This window comes from Podarcis pityusensis (assembly GCF_964106645.2).
Source record: "Podarcis pityusensis genome assembly, chromosome: 4".
Classification (NCBI taxonomy): domain Eukaryota; kingdom Metazoa; phylum Chordata; class Lepidosauria; order Squamata; family Lacertidae; genus Podarcis; species Podarcis pityusensis.
The window spans coordinates 41,118,720-41,141,176 of NC_138027.1; the positions used below are offsets into that span (position 1 = coordinate 41,118,720).

General features: G+C 42.3%; 1 protein-coding gene across 2 annotated transcripts; it reads left to right on the forward strand.

The window, feature by feature from the left end:
* Nucleotides 1-497: 497 nt before the first annotated feature.
* Nucleotides 498-21,969, forward strand: GPA33 (glycoprotein A33). 2 transcript variants are annotated; one of them, XM_081004345.1, is made up of 7 exons: nt 498-774; nt 11,006-11,160; nt 12,219-12,279; nt 13,741-13,905; nt 17,923-18,033; nt 19,242-19,365; nt 20,886-21,969. In XM_081004345.1, the coding sequence occupies exons 1-7, from the start codon at nt 732-734 to the stop codon at nt 21,025-21,027; spliced, it is 801 nt and encodes a 266-aa protein (XP_080860471.1). In that variant the 5' UTR covers nt 498-731; the 3' UTR covers nt 21,028-21,969. The 2 variants fall into 2 exon arrangements, with proteins under 2 accessions (XP_080860471.1, XP_080860470.1); XM_081004344.1 differs by having other exon boundaries at nt 500-774; nt 12,219-12,432.
* The last annotated feature ends 488 nt before the right edge of the window (nt 21,970-22,457 follow it).

Below are 22,457 nucleotides of genomic sequence, written 5' to 3' on the forward strand. Positions count from 1 at the left end.
TTGGCCCCTGTTTCAGGCAACTACAGGTGGTGCCTGAGGAAAATTAAGGAAAGCCAGGACGCCAGAAACATAATAGTGATTTTCTGAGCTTTAGCTATAAATGTACCCTAGACAGTAAATTGCAGCACAGTGGGTGGAGAAAGTGGAAAGTGTTTTAACAGCACACAACATGAAAACAGTGCTGAATAAACAAAATATTGTAGCACATCTGTCAGGTTAGCAGAATGAATAGAAATTAGGCTAGGCTGCCACAGATAACATCTAGTCTTGATGTCTTTAATGGCTGAAGCAAGCAGCACTCTTGAATAATCACCTTAAAAATTGTAGTGCCTGCAGCAGCAGCAGTGTGGTCTTCTTACCACAATATTTTTCTCATGGTACTTGCATGAGCACTTTCACCTGGGCGTTTGTGATACGTTATTGCTTCCTTTGTGTACCCGTCTGTCAGAAGGGGTCAGGAAAGACAGGTTGTTTGCTTAGGTGCGGATAGGGTCAATTAAACAGGCAGGGTAGTTTCCTTCAGCTTGAAAGGGAAAAGATAAGAACACAGCCTGCCCTCCTAGTTTGAAGGGGCGGGAAGGTGAGCAAGGGTGAAAGGGGAAGGAAGCAGAAACAGCACATACAGCACAGAAGAGGGGAGACAGTCCAGGAAGGCAGGTTGTCCTTCCCTCAAACTTCAGATTTATCTTTCATTACCTGGATATTTGCTTGGGTGAGGGAAAAAGCACACCATGATGGCGAACAAGGAAGTAACATGGTTTATACTCAGTGCAGGTGAGTAGTACTTTTTGCCTACCAGTGGTATGCTAGTGCGATGGACACGGAGAAGGGTGACTCTGTCAGTAGATATTTGGTGCCCATGGATATTTCATCGTACAAATCTCAGGCCTTGCAGTCCAACAAATTTATAGTAGATACCAATCTGTTGTGCAGGGTCTAAGTGTCTCCCATAAAGTCTTTCTGATACTGGGATACCTCACTGACCATGTACTCATACAATTCTTTGTTGCTGTTGAGAAAATGTTATCCCCCCCCCCCATTGGCACCCCTATGTATTTTGCCACAGCTGCGTAGAATGTAGATGAAGAAGCAGTGTTATGGGTACCTTTGTGATATTTCCAGGGTTAAGCAGCACAGGACCTAGGACCATACCAGTTTATAAATGTTGACTTTTTAATGTTTCATTTAAATTATTCCCTTAATGTTGTGGGCTACCAGAATGCAACAGCAGTGCCAGACTGTTCATCTAGCATTGGATTAAAACAGAAACACAGAAGCAGGAAGGCTACCCTGGCACACTGCTCTGCCAAGATTTTAATTATCCTAAGTTGTTTGCAGTGCATTGACATGAGGAAAGGAACATTCTGAAATGGTTTTCTTAAATGAATGAAGTCTCTCCACTTAGGTTAAGTGGAGAAATCCTAAGCATATGAAGCTTCCTTATGCAGAGTGAGGACATTGGTCCACCTAGCTCAGTATTGTACTGCTCTAATTCATAGTGGATCCCTAAGACTTCAGAATCCGTACACGAGATCCTTTATCCAGAGATGCCAAACATTGTTTCTCCATTCCCTGCTCCCCAGTAGAATAGATTAAAAAGAATCCACAGTAATACAGGATGCAAGCTCACACCTCTTTGTGTGGCTATTTGTCACAAAAGTGATCAGCATTAAAAAGAGAGAGAAAAGAATAAGTGATGGATGGGACAGTGTTGCATACTCTCATTTCATTCAGGATTAGATACCTTGGCGGCACATGGGCTATGACCTGAACAGCACTTTTCTGTGCAATCTGCTACTGATAAGGCAGAAAAACCCTTATCTTGGGGAAAGGGGCAATGGACTAGCTAGCAGCAATGCATGGGGCATCTTTTCCTCCCAAAGATCTTGGGATATGATTATACTGCCCCTGGTAGAAAAATATATTTCTCACGGCAGTGGGGTGGGAGTGAGGTCCTGCTACCATCTCCTCCCGAAGTAGGATTTTTGTTTTTTTGCTTTGTGGATTGGTTCAGATGGGTGGGGAGGGAAGGGGGCAGAACTAAGGCAGGTTATATGCTTGCGTTGATTTTGCTCACATTGATTCAAACAGAGCGCTTGCATATTTGAGCACTCTTGCTTGAAATGCTTGCCTCACCATCCGTGGATGAAGACATACAGTACAAAATAAGTTACAGAGAAACTGTGATCATTTAGAATTCAACAGATACACCTTTCATAACAAATGAACTCCATGTTAACTGTGGGATTTGTGCCTGCTGGGCACCTTCTTAAGACACAAAGAGTGGATTTACCTAGAATGTAAGACAGAAGTAGATCACAAACCCTTTAGTTATGTGATAATTGGAGCAAACACCATAACCTGAATGTGAGAAACTTGTGATAATCAAGTGATAAAACACCATTTCCCCCCAAACTGAATCACATTTTCACTTTTTAAACATTTTCTTTCTGTTCGAGTTTTAACAACTAGCTGAAGTATTTCTCCTGTGTTGTGTTGTAACTTTTGAAAACTACTCATTGAACTCTGATACTAAAACTGTTGAACTGATGATTTGAAAGAGTCAAATAGGTAGCTTACTGCAGCAGTTTGGATGTTTGACACAGGGGCGAGCTGGCATAAATCCCCTGAAGCGCGCCAAGCGACCTTTGGCGAGCCAAGCCTTCTCATCATAACCTGCCTTATAGTATTGTTGAGGCAACAAAATGGAGGGCAGGAATTCACGTATGCTGCTCTGATCTCCTTGCAGGAAGGGCAGCATAAAAATGTCGTAAGCAAACAGAGCAAAGTTCATATGCTTACACAGCAGCAACGTGGCCCCATCCACCCAGAAACTGTCCGTACCTGCTGCCTCTGCCTCTACAGACATCCACGCAATAGCTTTCTGTGTATGATACAGGCTATTCTCTGTGTGATCAAGGGCCCTGCCTTTTGTAGCGTCCTCCATTGTAAGTCCCATGCCAAGGGTGGGGACCTATTTTCAGCCAAAATATCACAGTTCCTTCTGGGCAGTCTTCCCAGAGCCACAGGCCAGTGGTGGGCAGAGGAAGGCCAAAGTGGGAATGGCAGCAAATGTGAAAGTTACCTTTGTACAGTAGGCTAGTTTCTATGCCCATTCCCACAACCCTGCTCTTGTTTATCCAGGCAAACAAGAATCAATTGTCCCAGTTTCAGCCTGACGAAAGAACTCAAAGAAAGGTTGTGGTCTGATGAAAGGGGATGTGGCTGGGAAGGGGGGTATGGTCTGGGGAGAATCCCAAGGGCCAGATAGAGAGCTGATGGAGAGTGGGAGCAGAAAGAACACCCCTGAATGGACATGCCTCCCTGGATTCCTGGCACACGGTTTCTGACTGTCTATTGACTCTCTCTTGATGATGGATTTCCTTCTAGAATTACAGGGAAAAAATATTTAAATTAGTACAAAGTTTCTGTTTAAAGTTCTCATGAAAGACATCCGTTTATGACTGGTACACACTTCTAGCGCTCTCTCTCTTGTATCATCCTGCTGATCCTCAAACGGATATGAGCATGCTTCCACTTGCCCGATCATAGCCCCAAACTCGCATTTTGTGCAAAGGTATGTAACAAAGTTGTGAAGACCTTCTTCCGAAAGAAGAACAGCTCTGGGAGGAGAGGATTTTGAATAGAGAAACTGGAAGGGCAAGGAGAGTGGGTGACATATAGGGGAAACTATAGCAGGCACACACATTTCACAGGGCTCTCTGGATGCTGCAGGTGAGGCTACTCTTGCTTTCTGGACCGCTTCTCACTGGGAAAACGATCCATACAATCCTGCAGTAAACTCCACTCATTTTTGGCTCTCACCACCTGCCTTTTGGCTCTTCCTACCTGCCACCAGCATGTAGCGACCAAAAGAACATCCCCAAGGGAATGTGACTCTCAATAGAAAAAAAACAACAAAACCTGAAGCCCTGTTCTAGACATAATAGTTATAATAATTTTTATTTATTGTATCCCACCCATCTGACAGGATAAGGAAGTCTACGTGGGGAGGATTTGTAGTAGAGATAAAGCAGGCAGGGAAAGGGTTAAGCACCCCATCTTTCCTGCTCTTCCCTCCCAAAAACTGTTTTTCTTTTAAAAAGAATTATATTAGAGCTCCGTTACTTTTATTTGTCCATAATGCCTTGATAACTCATCATGCTAGCAAAAAAAGCCTTTTTTCAGTCCTCTTCTTCCTGGGTATCCCTAGATCAGGCATAGGCAAACTCCGGCCCTCCAGATGTTTTGGCACTACAATTCCCATTGTCCCTAGCTAACAGGACCAGTGGTCAGGAGGGCCGGAGTTTGCCTATGCCTGCCCTAGACCCATCCATGGGAATTTATAAAATAAGCTTAATATTTTAAGCTTTTAATTGTATAGGGCACCCTCACCCCCCATATTTGTGGAATTTTGTTAAAGTCCTGTATCTATTTTTAGCCTATTTTAACTTGCTTGTTCAACGGAGGGTTTTTTATTTTTTTAAAAAAAGCATTGACAGTTAGCGATGTGATGAACATCACAGGAAGAAAAGAGAAAGAAATACAATGGATGCAGAAGGAAGCATGCCAGGATGGAACAAAACAGGGAGTTGTCAAAGCCCAGCGAAAAATGCAGCGATTACGCTTTGTTCTCGAGGATCTTCCCATGTTGAAACTGGATTACAAGCCAGTCAGGGAGTGTCCGCACAACAGAACAGATAAAAGAAAAGGCACCTAGGAAATTAACCCATTGCCTGCCTGTTGCCAAGCAAACTAGATATAGAAATCTGATTAGGAAAGCGTTTCACAAAACACAGGGCAGCCCAGGCTTTCCAAAGCACCTCATCAAAAGTTGCTTCTGGCAATTACCTCATCAACTATGTCAAATGCATGACTTCATTAAGGGCTGCCAACTTCACTGTTGCCACTCCAAACTGTTGAGTGCCCTTGTGATGACTGCTTGGACTTATTACTGCAAGACTCTGTGTAGGCTTTTGCTTCCTTGTTGTTCCTTCCAGTGTGGCCTTCTTCTTCTTCTTCTTCTTCTTCTTCTTCTTCTTCTTCTTCTTCTTCTTCTTTTGCGATCACTCACAGCTGAGTAAGATTGTCTTCCATAAACACAGTTTTAACAATGAGTCCGTAAGTGACAGTGGAGGCCAATTCTGGATCCACACGTCCTTACACAGTGGGGACATTGGTTCCCGGGTGGGAGTTGATCATGGTGTGGATTTGCCAAGCGTGCCTTCCTCTTAGCAAGTTTCTCCCTTGCGTCCTGAGTTTGAGTGTCTTCAAAGTCCATGACACCTTTGGTAAAGGCTGTTCTCCAACTGTAGCGCTTGCAGGCCAGTGTTTCCCAGTTGTCGGTGTTTATACTATATTTTTTTAGATTTGCCTTGAGACAGTCTTTAAACCTCTTTTGTTGACCGCCAGCATTACGCTTTCCATTTTTAAGTTTGGAATAGAGTAGTTGCTTTGGAAGACGATAATCAGGCATCTGCACAACATGACCAGCCCAACGAAGTTGATGTTGAACTATCATTGCTTCAACACTGGTGAATCATCCAGTACATGATTATTAGTTCGCCTGTCTGCCGAAGTGATGTGTAAGGGTCTTCTCTGTAGTGGCACCCTGACTAGAATAACCTCCCGCTAGAGCAGTGTTTCTCAACCTGTGGGTCCCCAGATGTTGTTAGATTACAACTCCCATCATTCCTAGCCAGCATGACCAGTGGCCAGGGATGATGGGAGTTGTAGTCCAACAATATCTGGGGACCCACAGGTTGAGAACCACTGCGCTAGAGGCTCAATGGACACAAATTTAGTGTAGTTCCAATGGATGGTTAAAACACACTTGTTCTCTTAGGCTTTTGGATAAATTCAGGGCTTTTTTCAGCCAGAATTTGACGGAACTGAGTTATGGCTCCTCTTTGGTGGGCATCATTGCCATTATAAGAGAAAAAGGGAGGCATTCATGGTGAGTTTCAGCACCTCTTTTTCTAGAAAAATAGCACTGGATAAATCTCACTGGGTGCCTCCAACGCCTGGTATATTCTGAATTGCCCCTCTTTTTGCAGGCGATGGTTTAAATATTGCATTGTGTTGTATTATCTGATATACTATGTTGTTGTTTTTTAAAAAAAAATATTGCATTTTTGAAAGTTACAGAGAAAATAATATATTAAAAGTTACACCCAAATACACAAAAAGAAAAGAAAAAAAGAGAAAAAATAAAAGAAAAAAACAAATAAGAGAAAAAAGGAAAAAAGAATTAAAAAGATACACACAATTGTTCAAAGGATACAAACTGTAATTTGAATATTCTATACAAAAGGCTCCCAGAAAGAAATTGCATTAATATTTCTTCTTTGCTTTTTTTCCTTACAATCACTTTCTTTCTGTTCCATTAAACTTGTTTGAATCCCTGATAAGTTAATTGACTTCCCTCTATCCCTTTGCAGCTTCAACACTCTCATTAGTTACCAATAATCTGTATTCCTTTATTTAAATCATTTCCCCCCCATTATTTCTGTGAAATTAATATAAGCACAACCAAGTATTATTTTTGGAACCATATTGTAATGGGTTTAGGGGTTGCTCGTGCGTAAGTTGCCGCCACTCCTGGCTAGGTTACCTGGTTAACCCTTTCTGACTGAACAGCCTCCAGCATTGTGACTGTCTCAGTCGCTGGCAGAATCCGTCAGTGGGCGTTTCTTAAACCTTTTCCAGCATAAAAGTTGTTTGACGCCAAGTCTCCTCCTACTCTCCCTGCGCGGAAGTCTTCTGCGCAGGGAGGGTGTGGGCAGCGGAGTACCCATACTCTCTCTGCTGGTCTCCAGCGAAGAGTCTTGGAGCCTCCTCCCCGATTCCCCCACCTGCCCCCCTTCTCCACTGGTGTTACGCTGATTTCCTTCCCCAGCAGATGGGCTGCCTCTCTCCCTACTGGGACCCTCTCCTGCATCCCTTTGGAGCCTTCCCTCCGCCTCTAGCTCTGATGGCAGTTCCCTGACACATATTTAGTCAAGTACTGTAGTTTTTGAAGCAAACCCATTCCTTTTTTACATTGTCGCCTGAGTGGTTTCTTATTAGTACTGTCATTTTGGCTAGTTCAAGGTACTTGCACAACTTCAATTGCCACTTGTATTTTGTTGATATTAACTCACTTTTCCAGTATTTTGCTATTGATATTCTAGCTGCTGTTGTTGCGTAAAGAAACACTCTTTTATATTCAGTTGAGATGCTTATCATTAAAATGCCTAATAGAAAAGCTTCAGCTTTCTTTAAAAATGTATGTTTTAGGATTTTCTTTAGTTCTTCATAAATCATGTCCCAAAATTTTTACATTTGGGGACATGTCCACCACATGTGGAATAAGGTTCCTTCATTTTGTTTACATCTCCAACACTTATTACTGTTATTTTTATTTATTTTGGCTAATTTGCTTGGGGTCAGGTACCATCTGTGGATCATTTTCATAAAGTTTTCTTTTATAAGATAGCACATGGTGAATTTTAAATCTGTTTCCCATAGTTTTCCCCATTTTTCCATCTCGATAGGATAACCAAAATCGTGTGGTTATCTGATATACTATGTTGTTTTATATGTATGCTGGAAACTGCCCTGCGATTCCTATGTAATTAATCAAGGGTGGCCTAAAAGAATGGCAAACAAATAAAGTGCCAAAAAGATTCCCACTGCTAAATAACTAGCCCTTTGGAGAGGGTGTCACAGTTGCCAGGTAGTAATGCAAGTTACATGCTGGAGCCCTAAGCTACTCACGTTCTGAGCTTAGTGGGGGAAGGCAGTTTAGAAAGCTCTCAGTTACAGATGAGTTGAGGATAGAGAGCACAACAACAATTTAATATTTTGCCAATGCAACCATGGATGTCTAAAACTAGCCCTCCATGGCTCTGCCAGGAAAAGCTTTTCTCTTTCCCTGAAAATAAGCTACCCCAAGTCAAGCAGAATGCTTGGGGGTGGGGGAATGGGACACCAGAGGGTGAGGCCTTCATGCCTAGCAATAGGTCAATTTTGATTTCTCTCTGTTTTTCATTTTTACAATCAGTGCTCCACATTTCCACATCAGTTTGAAGTTGTTTTTTTAAGTCCTCAAGAAAATCCATCTATATTTAGTTTAAATTTCTCCTATTACACACATTTTTATGCAATTTTGCCTAATATATACATTTCGTTGCAAAGCAATTTCTTCTAATAGAATTCATTTTTATATTTTCACTAATATATGCATTTCTCTCTCTCTCTGTGTGTGTATACATATACATACATATGTGTGTGTGCGCGCGCACGCATATGCATTGTGTGTGTATGTGTATGCATTTTTCTACCCATTACTTGGTTGGCATTGCAAAATTCAGAGAATCTCAAATAATAACTTTATTACAAATGTGTTGACATTTACTGTATTATGCTTATGTTTTTTTAAAAAAGATGCTGTGTTTGGTTTGCGTTCAGAAAGTGTGAATTAGATAAGCTTGCCTTTAAATGAGTAATGAATCTGATTTCTCCTACATCCCTATTCACAGCACAAGAAAAACACGGGAAGTGGCTGTAAAGCAGGACGGACTATTTGTCCATCTAGCCCAGATAGAATTGTGATGGGCCCTTAGCAGTTCCCCAGGGTCTCAAGCAGGGGCCTTTCTCATCACCTGCTACCTTAAACCTTAAACCTGCTACCTGGTACTCCCCAGATTCCATATAATGCTTATGGCTCTCCCACCATGATTTATATATCCTCGGTGTTGTATTGGGATTTGGATCCTATGGAAGCAGGGCCAGCCCTATCATTAGACACTTGTCTCTGGCAGCAGATTTGGAGAGGAACTGGGGTGGGCTCTCCCCCGCCGGCTGTCCAAGTTCACTCTGAGTGTGCCTCCTTGCCAACTGCTTCCACTGTGCTTCAGTCCTTGTTGCCAGCGGCTGCTTGTCTTATTTCACATGGCAAAATGGCTTAGGGCGACAATGTATGTGTGTTTGCACACAAAGGAATTAGTCTAAGTGTGTTTGATGGGACTGGCTTCCTGTGGCTACGTAGGATTGTAGCCTTAGTTTTGTTTTAATTTCTGGTCTCTAGACTTGAGAAAATTCCAGTGCCATAGACATTTAAACCAAAGAATTCTGGGAACTGTAATTTAAGGGTATTGGGAATTGTAGTTCTGTGAGGGGTAAACTACATTTCCCCAGGATTATTTTTTTTGGGGGGGGCTGTCTTTTAAATGTGCTTTAAATAAAAACACTGGGAGTCATTCCTTAGTCCCTAAGCCCCTTCTCTTTAAGATCAGCTAAATCCCCCATTAGGTGGGAGAAGTTCAAGGGGTTCCCAGGTTACCTTGGTTACAGAACAAATACAGCTTTCCAATAGGTTCTTGGCATATATGAATTTTTATAGAAACACTTCCCTCAACTTAAATTTCAGTGTGCGGGGGGTGGAATTTTCTGAGTGAGACATTCCTCTGCAGTTTCTCTAAAAGGGTTGGGCTCTCTCACTTTTTCTCTCTGCCTTTCTCTTTTTTCTCTCTGAATGCTGGTCTTATGACCTGATTATGAACCCATCCCTGGAGGAACCGGTTTCTCCAGCACAATTGAGTTACCTCAGAACATAATAATGTACACTGCCAGGAAAAAAAAAAGCCTTGTGGGCACACTTGTTTGCTCCCTGAGCTGAGAGAGGATCTGAGAGCCCTGGCCACCAACAGCAAGCTAGCTTTTTCCACAGATTGGAGGACTGTCCAGGAAGTTGGACAGGTGCCTCAGGGATGTAAGATATAGGACAATATGCAAATAGATAGAATCATAGAGTTGTAGGGAGCCTTATGGGCCATCTAGCTTAATCACTTGCTCGTTGCAGAAAATTCAGAGGTAGGTGGTGGTCAAGCTGTTGCCAAGCTTCTCTTACTGTCAATAGGTTTTATGTGTGCAAACTGAATTATGGGGGACAGTGGATGGAACCCCCCACCTGCCATCCCTTATCGTACTAGTTGCAGGCAAAAAAAGTGGAACTGCATTATGTGTCAGCTGGGTGTGGTGACAATAAAAACTTTACGTTCAAAGGACCTTGTCCCCCTGTACATCCCTGAATGAGTCATAGAACTCAGCCTCATGGAAGCCAGTGGGGGGGAGGGGAGGGACAAATAAGATATCTGAGAAGTCACAGATGCTCTGCCAGACCCTTTTTCACCCCATGTTGTGTTTTACTGTATAAACTGATGTGATATGCACAGACTAAAGGTAAAGGTAAAGGAACCCCTGACCATTAGATCCAGTCGTGACTGACTCTAGGATTGTGGCGCTCATCTCGCTTTATTGGCTGAGGGAGCTGGCGTACAGCTTCTGGGTCATGTGGCCAGCATGACTAAGCTGCTTCTGGCGAACCAGAGCAGCGCATGGAAACGCCATTTACCTTCCCGCCGGAGTGGTACCTATTTATCTACTTGCACTTTGACGTGCTTTCGAACTGCTAGGTTGGCAGGAGCAGGGACCAAGCAATGGGAGCTCACCCCGTCGCGGGGATTCGAACCGCCGACCTTCCGACCGGCAAATCCTAGGCTCTGTAGTTTAACCCACAGCGCCACCCGCGTCCCTATGCACAGACTACTATTATTTTATTAATGGTTTTACTGATTGTTCTGCAAACCACTTTGTGATCATCTGTGGTCTATTAATACTGGAAAGAACTAATGCTTCTTGCTTGCCTGGAGGGAGGAATGTGGGCATGGATGTAGAAAGCTCTGGTTTTTGTGCCGCTAGAAGGTAACCTACTGTACAAAGGTCACATTGATTGCCCTGCCTACCTATGTCCTAAGGGGATGCAGCCTTTGGGTTGGAAAACGTTTCTCCAACCCTGTCCTAGAGCAGGCAAGAAAGCGCGTTTCTTACAGAAGGCAGATACAGATGTGGAATGCAGATGTGTGCGATATCTTAGTAGGGCAGCCTAACTTATGCATACTGGCTTTCCAGTCAAAGTGACAAAGATAACAGTGGACCTTCTGACCTCTCTTTCTCTTTTTAGTTGTGGCCGCTGTTCACGCCCTCTCCGTAAACACACCTCAGAAGCAAGTGCACGTGAAGAAAGGAGATAATATCACCCTACCGTGTACCTATGAAAGCTCTGTTGTTACTCCAGCTAAGGGGGACGTTGTTGCCTGGATGAAAATGCCAGAAGAGGTGGGCAGCCATGGTGCAAGGCATATGATACGCATGAGTGTCTGGGAGAAAATGGCACTCTGTTAAGAAACAGGTGTGCCAAGACACCAGAGGAGCCTCTTTGACCTCTGTCAGTGAGCAGCCTTTCAAGGGTTCCTTTGGTCTTGGCTGCAAGAGGATGGGGCCAGATGGTAGCCTGGATTTTGTTTTAATTCCAGATCTTTAGTCTTGTGACACATAACATCAGGCTGTCACTTTGGCTTTGATCCAGCACTTGACAGAGGCCGCCAGTCAAGCATAGCAACTGGTGGCTCCAGATGGGGGCACATATCCCCTAGGGCCTATCCAGTTCAATTCAATGTGAGCAGGATGAGCAGTACTGCTTCAGATGGTTCAAAAGCAAGTCTGCCTGTGTTCAGCGGAGTTAACTCCCAACTAAATGTCCAGTACCCCAGGTCTGTGCATGACTACATGGAGGCAAGTCTCACTGAATAAGAATATTGTGCACTGGGAGCATTGCCTACTAATGTTTAAGGCTCCAAAGGAAAGGATTTGGTTTGACTGATTGTTTGGAGGCAATGCAGCAGATTGTCTTGGCCCCTAAAACAACTTTAAGCTCATGGAAGATAAGTTTCTGATCATATCTTCCCTGCTGCTGACAACCATGTACATAAAATGTATTTCTTGAGGGTTGAGAGGTAGGGATGGAAGGACCTGTCAATTTCAGTTTGCTCACTTTCTCATTTTTTCCAGTCTTAAATTCAGTTCTCCAAATTTTTCCAGCAGTTTGTGTTTGCTTTGTTCATGAAAATTCATCATCATGAACATATATTTGTATGCAGCTCTTGACTAATGTACACACTTAAAAGTGATTTCTTCCCCTACTATAATGCATTTTTTGATTTTTTTTTTTACGACTGAATTGCCTCAGCAGTGAGACAATTCAGGAGATAGGGATAGGTTGGGTCTCCTTGTGTTTTGTTTGTTCATTTCGTGGTTAAAAATACTATAGTGACAAACAAAAGATTTGAGCCACAGTAATTAAGTCTTTTAAACTAATACTCTTCTCTTATTGTTAGGCAGAATTTATTAACCGGTACCTTGATGATGGTGGAACATGGATTAGTGATGCTTATAAAGGTCGGGTGAACTTCTCTAGCAATACAAATAATCATGACATTAGCATCATCCTCAGTCAGGTGACCTTGAATGACAATGGTACCTATGAATGCTCAGTCCGTCTTCGCGATGATCCTCCCTTGACACATTCAACAATGGAACTTTTGGTCCTTGGTAAGGCATTCTGCCCTTTGTATACATACCAGTCTCACACCTTAGTTCAGTAGCAGTGCACAGCAAGCAGGAAGTGCTGCTTGCAATGATCAGGGCGTAATCGGATCACTAAAACTGTGCTCCACTGCAACATAAGGCAGCCATGCACATTTGTTCTAGATGATGCTATCATGTAGTGTTTGTGCCATAGATCACTGGTCTTCAGCTGGTGGATCACGACCCACTAGTGGACTGTAGCCTAATCCAAGGTGAGTCATGATAGGAGCACTGCCACATGCAAATATATGGTAAAAGATTAAGAAATGGGTCCCCAAATGCATGTTCGGGTTAAAAATGGATCCTGGTTCTGAAAAGGTTGAAGATACTTGCCATAGATGATCTTAGACTTGGTACTCATGGCTTTTTTCCCCACCCGGAACTCACCAGAACTCAGTTCTGGCACCTCTCAGGTGGGCACCATTGCTATTGTAAGGGAAAAAGGGAGGCATTCATGGTGAGTTCTGGCACCTCTTTTTCTATAAAAATAACACTGTCAGTATTCATTACAGTGGAACCTCAGTTTTTGATCGTCTTGGAAGCTGAACGTTTCAGCTTTTGAACGTCAAAAACCTGAAAGTAACTGCTTCGGTTTTTGAATGATTTTTGGAAGCCGAACATGCCACATGGCTTCCGTTTTGAGTTTCCCTTTTGTATTGAGGCTTCCGTATTGCGTTTCAAATGTTTCAGAAGTCGAACAGTCTCCTGGAACGGATTATGTTCAAAAATTGAGGTTCCACTGTATATTTTACATGACAACCGTATATTTTAACCAAGTTTTCACTCAATGGGAATATGAAGAAGTGAGGAAGGTTGGAAGTTTTCTATAGCAGATAACACTACCTACGTGTTCTGACAGCATTTCTCCAGGAATTCAAATGTCTAATTTCATCTTGTTGCAAACTGACCCATGATCATTGGATGAAGGGCACTGTATAAATTCAATAAATAATAATTTTAATATTTCCCATGACTTGCTATTGATCCTTAAATTGAAGTAGTTGAGGTATGAACTTGATACCTTCTGCAGCGCATGTGCACTTCTGCTAAGCTATGGCCCCACCCAGTCAGTTTATGTGCCTAAAGAAAATTGTGAAGATGTGCAGATTTTGGAATAAAACTGTAACGGGTCAGTGTTGTTTGTGAAGGTCAGCATGCATTACTGCTGGTGATGGGATCTGAAGACAGAACATGTTTTAGGCTCTCCTCAACACAACAGCTTCCATTCTTATGTTGCTGAATTTGCTCAAGTTATTCTTTCCCCCTATCTAGTGTCTCCATCCAAGCCAGACTGCAAAATTATAGGGACCACAGAATACGGACAAAACATTAACTTGACCTGCAATTCTATCGAAGGATTCCCCAAACCCGAATATTCCTGGCAAAGCTACAATCCAGAAAACAAACAACGAGCACTCGTAGGAACAGTAATGCCAGGTAAGCGGTGAGATGTCGGTACTTTGTGAAAACCAGTTTTCTGTACGTATTCAGTTTTTAAATGCATGCAAATATTTTGAGGATTATTAATGTAAAAAGAGGAATGAAAAACCATCATTTTAATTTAGTCCTTAAAGTGTTTTCTAGCAAGCACAGTGTAGATGCGATCTTCCCTTGTCCATTCTCATGTTTTCCTTCTCTCACTGGTCATCTCTGCCATTTTCTTCATTCCTGATTTCATTCAACGGCAGCAACCGTTTTAGGCACATGTGTGTGACCGCACACATGCACTGAACCCAGAATTGACTCAAAAACAAAAAGGAGTGGAACATGGTGGGGGCAAAATGGGGTAATTGCAGGCTTTTTCAATGGTGCTTCAAATATACACAATTTCACTTAAATGCGTGGTGCCTTGGAACGTAACCCCCACATAAATTGGGAGTTTACTGTAATAAATTCTGGATGCAACAAGGCAAAAGTGGCACTCTTGTGACCTTCATTTCAGCAAGAGGCAGGCCCCTAATTCTACCAACAGACCTTGAAAATTAGTGCTAGCTCGATTGCAATGAATCCAGAATCATGCTCACTGCCTGGTTCTTCTCTCACAATGATTAAAATCATTACTTCGAAAACATACATTAGTTAATGTAGGGTGAACATAGACAATTGTTCACCATGAGGCCATTAACCACAGTGGGGCTTGTAATTAATGGGCAATCTAGTTGCTTCTCTCTCCTCCTCCTGCCAAGTGGTGATAAGGAGGACTCTATCATGCTCTGGCCTCTCCAGTTCTCTGATACACCTGTTCCAAGCTCTCCCTTGTGGCACTGACACAACCAGGTTTCCTGTATAGCAATTAAGAGATCCAGACTTTTTAAGCCTACATGGGTCAGGCTGGGTACGTGGGAGGTTGCAGCACACCCATCTGTCTTGGAACAGATTATATCACTGTTGAAAGAGAGGGCAACACTGCACTCCGCATATCTGTTTCCTTAACGTGAAACCACAAACATTTGTTTGCATTTGATGTTGAACAGCATTGCATAAACCTAACCCGCTCCCGTTGGGATGCTGATTCCAGCGCCGATGTAGCGCTGGCTGAAGTGTCCAACGCCACTACCTTATGAGATGCTTTATGTAGCCTAATGATGTCAGCAAGATACTTGCTACCCTCTGTTCCCCCTTGATCTCTGCCCCTCTTGGTTTATTCATCATCATCATAAACTTTATTGCACTAGCCAACTTACAAAGGAAACAAAAAGAAAGGCAACAACAACCATAAAAACCATGAAAACACAAGGCACTGTGAATACAATGAACCACAGTCACATCTCCTAGAAATTATTTGTTGCATATGATAGAAAAGCAAGGGGTTCTCAGGTAGAATGTGCCAGCTTAAATGTCCGAATCACCTTTGCAATTGACAATTATTTTATCTAGTTCTTTTGTCCTGATCTTCTTAGCTGCCAACGCATATAGTGCTACTTTATAAGTCACAAAGTTTTTGGTTTATTAAATGTAGCAGACTTGTTGGGTTGGGAACATGGTTAATGCTTCATTGCTTGAGGGGATGGTTCCTGCAGCCACTCATAATGAAGCCTCGTCCCCATCTGTTGCTTTGGACTAACTACTGACCAGTTGCTAATGCCCACTTTTTAGGAAATGTGGCTGAGAGGGTTATGATGGGGCACTCACAGTCCTTCTTGAATGGTGTAGATTATCGAGCTCTAGTCCGAGTTCAGACCTGGTCACGGACGGGACTGAATCAGCCTTGGTCAGCCTGATGGATGACCATTATCAAGAATGGGACAAGGGGAGTATGACCTTGCTTCCTTTGCAATTTATGTGTGGCTTTTGATACCTTTGACCCTGGATATCAGGCACAGTATTACAGTATTCTAGCCCTATTTATAGAGCGAAGAATAGCATTGGCAGATGGTTTTTCAGCCCCTGGCAGTTAAGCCATAGGACACTGGAGGGTGCTGTTTTATTCCCAATGCTATTTCTGATCTATATGAAGCCATTAGGACTGGTCGTGAAGGAATTTAGGACAGGATGCTGTCAGTAAGCTGATGGCATTCAGCTCTATTTCTCCATAACATCTAAATCAGGTGAGGCCATACAGGAGCTGAGCTGGTACCTGGATGCAGTGATGAGCTAGATGAGGGGAAATAAATTGAGCCTTATTTCTGACAGGACAGAGGCCCTATGGATCTATGGTTCTGGTGCATGAGAAACTGGCCAATTGCCTGCTCTGAAGAGGGCTGCATTTCTTGTGAAGGAGCAAGCCTAGGCATGTTCCTGGATCCAGGTTTGTCCCTGGAGGTTTAGTGGTCTTGGTAGCAAGGGGTACATTTTACCATCTTTAGCTGGTATTTATTTATTTTATTTAGATGATTTTTGAACCACTTAATCAAAGAGCTAAGTGGTGTGCAAATAAAATTGCAAATAAAGCTAAAACCTACAAAACAATTGAACCATTTTAATTAAATTAAAATACGACAGCTGCCTGTTCCGTGACTGGGATGGCCTGGCCACAGTAGTCCAGGTATTGGTAACTTCAAGACTGGATTACTGCAACACACTACATAAGGCTTCCCTGGCTCCTGATTGGGAAACTGCTCTTGGTGCTGGGTCTATGATTGGGGACCAGAAGCGAGATCTTGTCCACATATTATACTTGTCCTCAAAGGGCTGCACAGTCTACAGGTTTGTAACTTGGTCAAGTTCAAAATTTCCCAATTAGTACATAAAGCCCATAACAGCCAGCGACTAGCTTGGCTGAGGGGTCACCTCGCCCATGTGGGCCTGTTCAGCTGCTTACACTTTTATGTGTACCATGTAATGTTTGTTGTGCATTTATGGGGAGGTGATGGTAGTGCACTGCTCCGGAATTCACAGTCTATTGACATTTTAGGCATCTGCCTAGATATATATATATAATTTAGCTGCCTTTGGTTTTTTTAAAAGCTTTGTTGATCTCATTTTGTACTCTGCTTTAGGTAGCCTACGTATTGTTCTCAATAGTTCTTCAGCTAGCCTTTGTGGATGCAGATTGCACACCCCCAAAACATGCTTCGTTTTGATTGTCTAAGTAAGCCCTTAAAATAGCTCAAGATTTGCAAAGAAAATGTGTGCAAAACGTGCTCGTTGTTCACCAGTTTTGCCCATAGGTGGCACCACTACACCAGAAAATAGGATCCTAGTCAGGCACTGTAAATACTGACATAATCAGTATTGGTTAGTTTATTGTTTTCTTCTCATTTTGCTTCGGAATAAAGATTTAACTCTGGCCCATATTTTTATATATTAAATTGCCAGTCAAGAAATCTACAAAGAAAGATCAGAAAAGTGCAACTTAAAGAGCAGGGTCCAGTTATTGCTGCAATTGGAGCCCGTAATGGAGGGCGGAGGATAGGCCTGGCATAGTCTTGCATGGATCTGTATCCATGTTAGGATTAATGCAAGTTGCATGGATAAAGTACATAAACATTGAAAATTGTGGTACAGTCACATGAAAACACGGTTTCATGTTGTTCTGACGACCCGCCTAGTCTCTAAGTGGTGTGAAATGTGGAACTGCTAACTCAGTCACAAGCATTATCAGAAAGTCAGCATTGTGCACTAAACTGGATACTAATCCAGTTTAATCTAGTGAGCTAGTCAATCTCTTTCATTTTAACCCATCTCATGGATTGTTGCAAGAATAAAATTGGAGCAATGGCCGCCTGTACTGACTGGTCCGCCAAAACAGAATAAGGGACTGCATTTGGGAACACATGGTGACAAAAGCAGAAAGCAAAACCACACGTGTGGCTTGCCTGCATCTTCTCTGCAATCGATCCTTGCCAGAGCTGGGGCCCCTGGGCAATGCTCTGGTCACTATGAAACCACCATCCAGGGTCCATAAGACTCCTCACATAAGGTGGATTTAAAACCGCAATATGGCTGAAGACACTGATTCTATTTGCACCTGCTAAATAAAGATGACCCTTTGCATTTTCTCTTTTGCATCAGGAGTGCTTATGCTGAAGAACATCTCTATAGACAACACTGGCTACTACATCTGCCTTGCCAAAAACTCTATCGGAGAGAGTTCATGCAACATCACTGTTAATGTCACACCACGTAAGATTGCAATGTGCAGGGGGGGGGGAGAGAAAGCATGGCTATTGTGGTCTGATCGGCAAAGCATTTAAGTCCCTAAACAACCCCACGTCCCATTTTAAGAACTAGTCTCACTTTGCTTAGTTGCAAAGCTTAGATGTGGCTGTAGTTGAGAATAAGCCCAAGACATTGTGATGACATACGGCTCCGATTATGTTTCCATCCTAGGTATTTGTTGCCTAATAGCCATGCTTCGTTTGCTCACTTTTTAGGGAGTGTCTATATAGGACCATCACACCATCCCCCTATTTCCTCTAGGCTCTTCTTCTTTTTTGAAAACTAAAACAGCACCACATTGGTAGATCACCAAAACTCAAGCTATCTATTTTCCCTAAGAGGCCTGGTTTTGATGTGTGTAATAGCATATTGATCAAACAAGTCTACTGTCATTCATCTATACCTCATACACCTCCTTTACCATTGATCACTTTTCTGGTCAAATGACATTTTAGCCGTGTTTCTTTTAAAGCGACCCTTTAACTTGCATCTTCCCACCCATTTTAAATTATTCAAATACTAATACAATAGAATTTGAGATAAAATTAATTTCAGTGAATTAAAAAATGATTTTTTTTAAAGACCGGCTTTCTCTATCAGTGCCATTTCATCAGCATGTTTATTAGACAAAAGGCAAGTTACTTCCTGTTTATTCTGCTTTTAAGTAGAGCAGTTATTTTTCTGAGAAAATTTCTTTAAAATTTTCGCTCACCCCCTAGAAAAGCCCCCCCTTTGCATTTCCCCCCAGACTATTCTCCCCCATTATTGTTGTTCTTGGTGGCAGCTGCCATTTCCAACGTGCTGAAACACCCCCTCCCCCAATTAAGTAGTAAACTACCCTACTGCCAGTGAACCACTGTGAAACTGTTTGGTAATTTTCCTTGGGGTGTGTGGAGTTTTGAGTGACCATTTTCACAAAACTCTGTTATTCATTTGACCCCAACAGCAGCTAGAGGAACAGAGTTTCCCTAATCCTGTTCTACAGAAACCATCTAATTCAACCTAGATGAGCCCCCTTCCTGGCTTGTCATTCACAAGTTGCTCGTTTGTCATATTATATTTAGCCAGAGCCACCCTCAGGCTAGAGGGAGAACAGTAGTAAGAGCTCTTCCCCAAAGGAAGAGTTTGCTTCTCAACTATGAGGTGACTAATGCTAGTATTTTCTTCTACAGCATCCATGAATTTTGCCCTACTTGGTGGAGTCGTTGGTGGGCTTGTTGCTGTTGTCATTATTATTGCCATTGTGGCTTACTGTTGTTGCTGCAGGAATGGGAAGGAAAAAGACTATGAGATGACGTGAGTGCCTTTCATTAGAAGGTGTGGGGGGGGGTGGAATAAAAGTAGCATGGAGAAATTACATACTGCATGCACCTCTGAGGCAGCCGTCTCTCTCTACCCCCCTACAATGCCCCTGTTACTGCTATTTCTAATAGCTTTGTACTCAACACTTCCCCAACAAGCACAGCAACTGCTGAGCTTTCTAGCTGCTAGCAGCAGGTAGAAATGGTTTAAACCAGAGCTTTCCAAACTTTTCAAGTTGGTGACGCACTTTCTGGACATGCATCATTTTGTGACACAGTAATTCATTTTACTAACAAACTGGAGGTTGAACTAACCCCTTTCAGCCCCAGGAGGAGTGTGGGGAACATTTGTGTGACATACCTACACGCTGCAGCCGACACATTAATATGTTGTGACACACAGCTTGAAAAGCTCTGGTTTAAACAAAAGAATGAGGAAAGGCTTTGGACCCCTTGGTAAATAGTTCCAAAGCAGTTTCAATCTGCAGATTTTTTTTTGGGGGGGGGTGATTTTCCCTTTAAAAATTCATACATACTTGATGGGAGTGGAATTGCTGATCTACTTGTGTGCAAGAAAAATGGATCAGCTCAAGATGTCCATTCCTACCTGCTACCAGGGAGGTGTTTAAAACACACTTTCTTTTGATCCACCAACTATAACATTGAGGGTAGCTACATAAACAATTAGATTTAAATGCACGTGGCTTTACCATTTCTTTGTGAATTCCTGCTTCATAACAGCAAGCCCCAACGTTATATTACCAATTTTGAAATTATGCTGTGAAAATGTTGCAAATGGAAATTTATACCATATGAATTCTCCAAATGGAGGTTATTCCTGTTTGATTAGGCAATCGTGAGAGTAAATAAAATAAAGCTGACTCAGAAACCACACAAGGATATTTTGAGATTGACCAGAAATAGATTTGTAGCACGACTTAATGTTAAAGTGTCTAGCATTTACATCGTGATAGTCCTCTTTTTAGTATGCATAACAAACAACATATGTGAGGGGGCTCTGGAAAGCTTAAGCAAATGGAAATTTACCCAGTAGGTCAGAGACACCTCTTTGCCAAACTAAATTATTAAACAACTGTCTCTGAAGTTAAGTTGTTAACAAGAACCGATTCACTCCTCACTTTCAGGTTTGTTCATGAATTACTGTTTTTACATACATGGGCAAAGCATAACATGATGGTGGTAGCACACAGATCTCCACAGGGAGACTCATGAAACCTCAAAAGCCATGGGGCCGAGTAGTAATTTCCTAGCATTACTTTCTAGTAGCAATTCCAGAGGTAGGAACAGAACAACTCTAATATGGTACCTGTAACTCCCACTTCCTTGGGCCCCTCCAGAAGGATGCCATGATCGACAGTGTCAAAAGCCACTGAGAGATCAAGGAGAACCAACCTGCTTGCACTCCCCATCTCTTTCCTATAATACTGAGTCATCAGTTAAAATTAAGAAATACAGATAACTGAAAATCTATCTTCTTTTGTGCCAAATTATTAGGGAGACAGAAAATGGCGATCATCCACCTGAGGTAAAAATACGGGGACCTGCTGAAGAGGAGATTCAGGACGAGGAGGAAGAAGAGGAAGACAGGCACCACCCAGTACGGCCACCCATTTCCAGAGTGTCTCCGGAGGTTTAAGAAGCTGTGGCCCAGAGATGAGCATTTCCATTTGAGGGGGGGAAAGACTGTCGTTAAACATTTCTCTTTCACCTTAACTCATGTGGCTTTCCAAGACAGTATAGGCAGCAAGTTTGTGGAGGCAAAATCTTGACTTGTTTCCTCATATGCATTTGGTGCATATCTACTCCTTTCCCATTCGCCCATCAGAGTCGCCTTAAAATGGAAAAGGAAGGGGGACTCCAGGACAACCATTATATTGTCAAATTGACATATATACTCCATTCAAGTTTTCACGTGGTGCGATTTGAATTACAGTGAACTGACACTATCCAGTATATAGGAAAACAGTGGTATCTTTTATTTCACTTTTCACTAAGTACGCCACTGCGATGCAAGAAAAAAAGAAACCTAGAGCCTTTAGATGAGCAGTTTAAGACACTAGCTGTTACTTATTTGTTGTGCAGCATCTACATAACACCCACTATAACTGTGTTGCTATTATCGGAACATTATAGTTTCCTCAATATTCAAACCAGAAACTGCTAATTTCCGTCAGTGCATTATTGTTTCTGCTCTATGGAGTTTGATACGACTGTCATGCACATTTCTTGGACAATGCATACACATGCCCCATCTCAATTATTTTATTGTAAAATGGCTCTGCACTCTTAATGTCTAACAAAAGCAGTCATCCCACATGTTAGGAAAGGATCAGACTTTCCCTGATTTTGGAATGTATTTTTAAAAATATATAAATTTCTTGCTACAAGCACTGTCACTGCTGGTGCAATTATACTGCTAACGAGTTTTTTAAAAATAAAAAAATCACCTGGGGGGAATTAATTTTCAGCTGCTTGGAAAATCTTCAGTACATGTGTTATTAATGATGCATTTTCTTTGAAATTTGCTGTTTTTGAACTTGCATTTTTTTAAAAAAAATAAAGTGACACTTCACCACTACTCAAAGCATTGGTTATCACAGCTGAACTCAAATAGAAACAGTAATTACATTGAACGAAGCTGCTTTCTCTCCACCCCATTCTAGTCCAGTACTTGTCCCTCAGTCTACATTATATTAACATGCCTATATAATTGCAGCCATACTGGATCATGTATAATCTAGTTTACTAGTGCATCCTCTAGCAGTTTTTAAAATCCTGAAAATTACATATTCGAAATATAGTCACCCTATTTTTCGGTGACAAGTGTGTTGTTTTTGGATGCCAAGGAGGGGAAATTCAGCAAATCTTTAAAAACATGCCAGTACTTCTGGTGCTTTGAGGACTTAATTCCCAAAGCAAGAAGTCTTCTTCTTTTAGTACACACCAGGTACAGCACAGGGAAAGCTCCCAGTCCCACCATCATAGTGTAGACAACAGAGTGCACTGTGACTAAACTGTAGGCCACACAGAGGTGGGGTCTAGGCAAGGAACAGTTGAAGCTATATA

What these genes read in the sequence shown, in the direction of transcription:
- GPA33 (XM_081004344.1), top strand. Translation starts at nt 732, where the DNA reads ATGATGGCGAACAAGGAAGTAACATGGTTTATACTCAGTGCAG. An exon ending in ATGGTTTATACTCAGTGCAG is followed by an intron (nt 775 to 11,005) that starts GTGAGTAGTACT and finishes TTCTCTTTTTAG; the next exon opens with TTGTGGCCGCTGTTCACGCC. An exon ending in GAAAAAGACTATGAGATGAC is followed by an intron (nt 19,366 to 20,885) that starts GTGAGTGCCTTT and finishes CCAAATTATTAG; the next exon opens with GGAGACAGAAAATGGCGATC.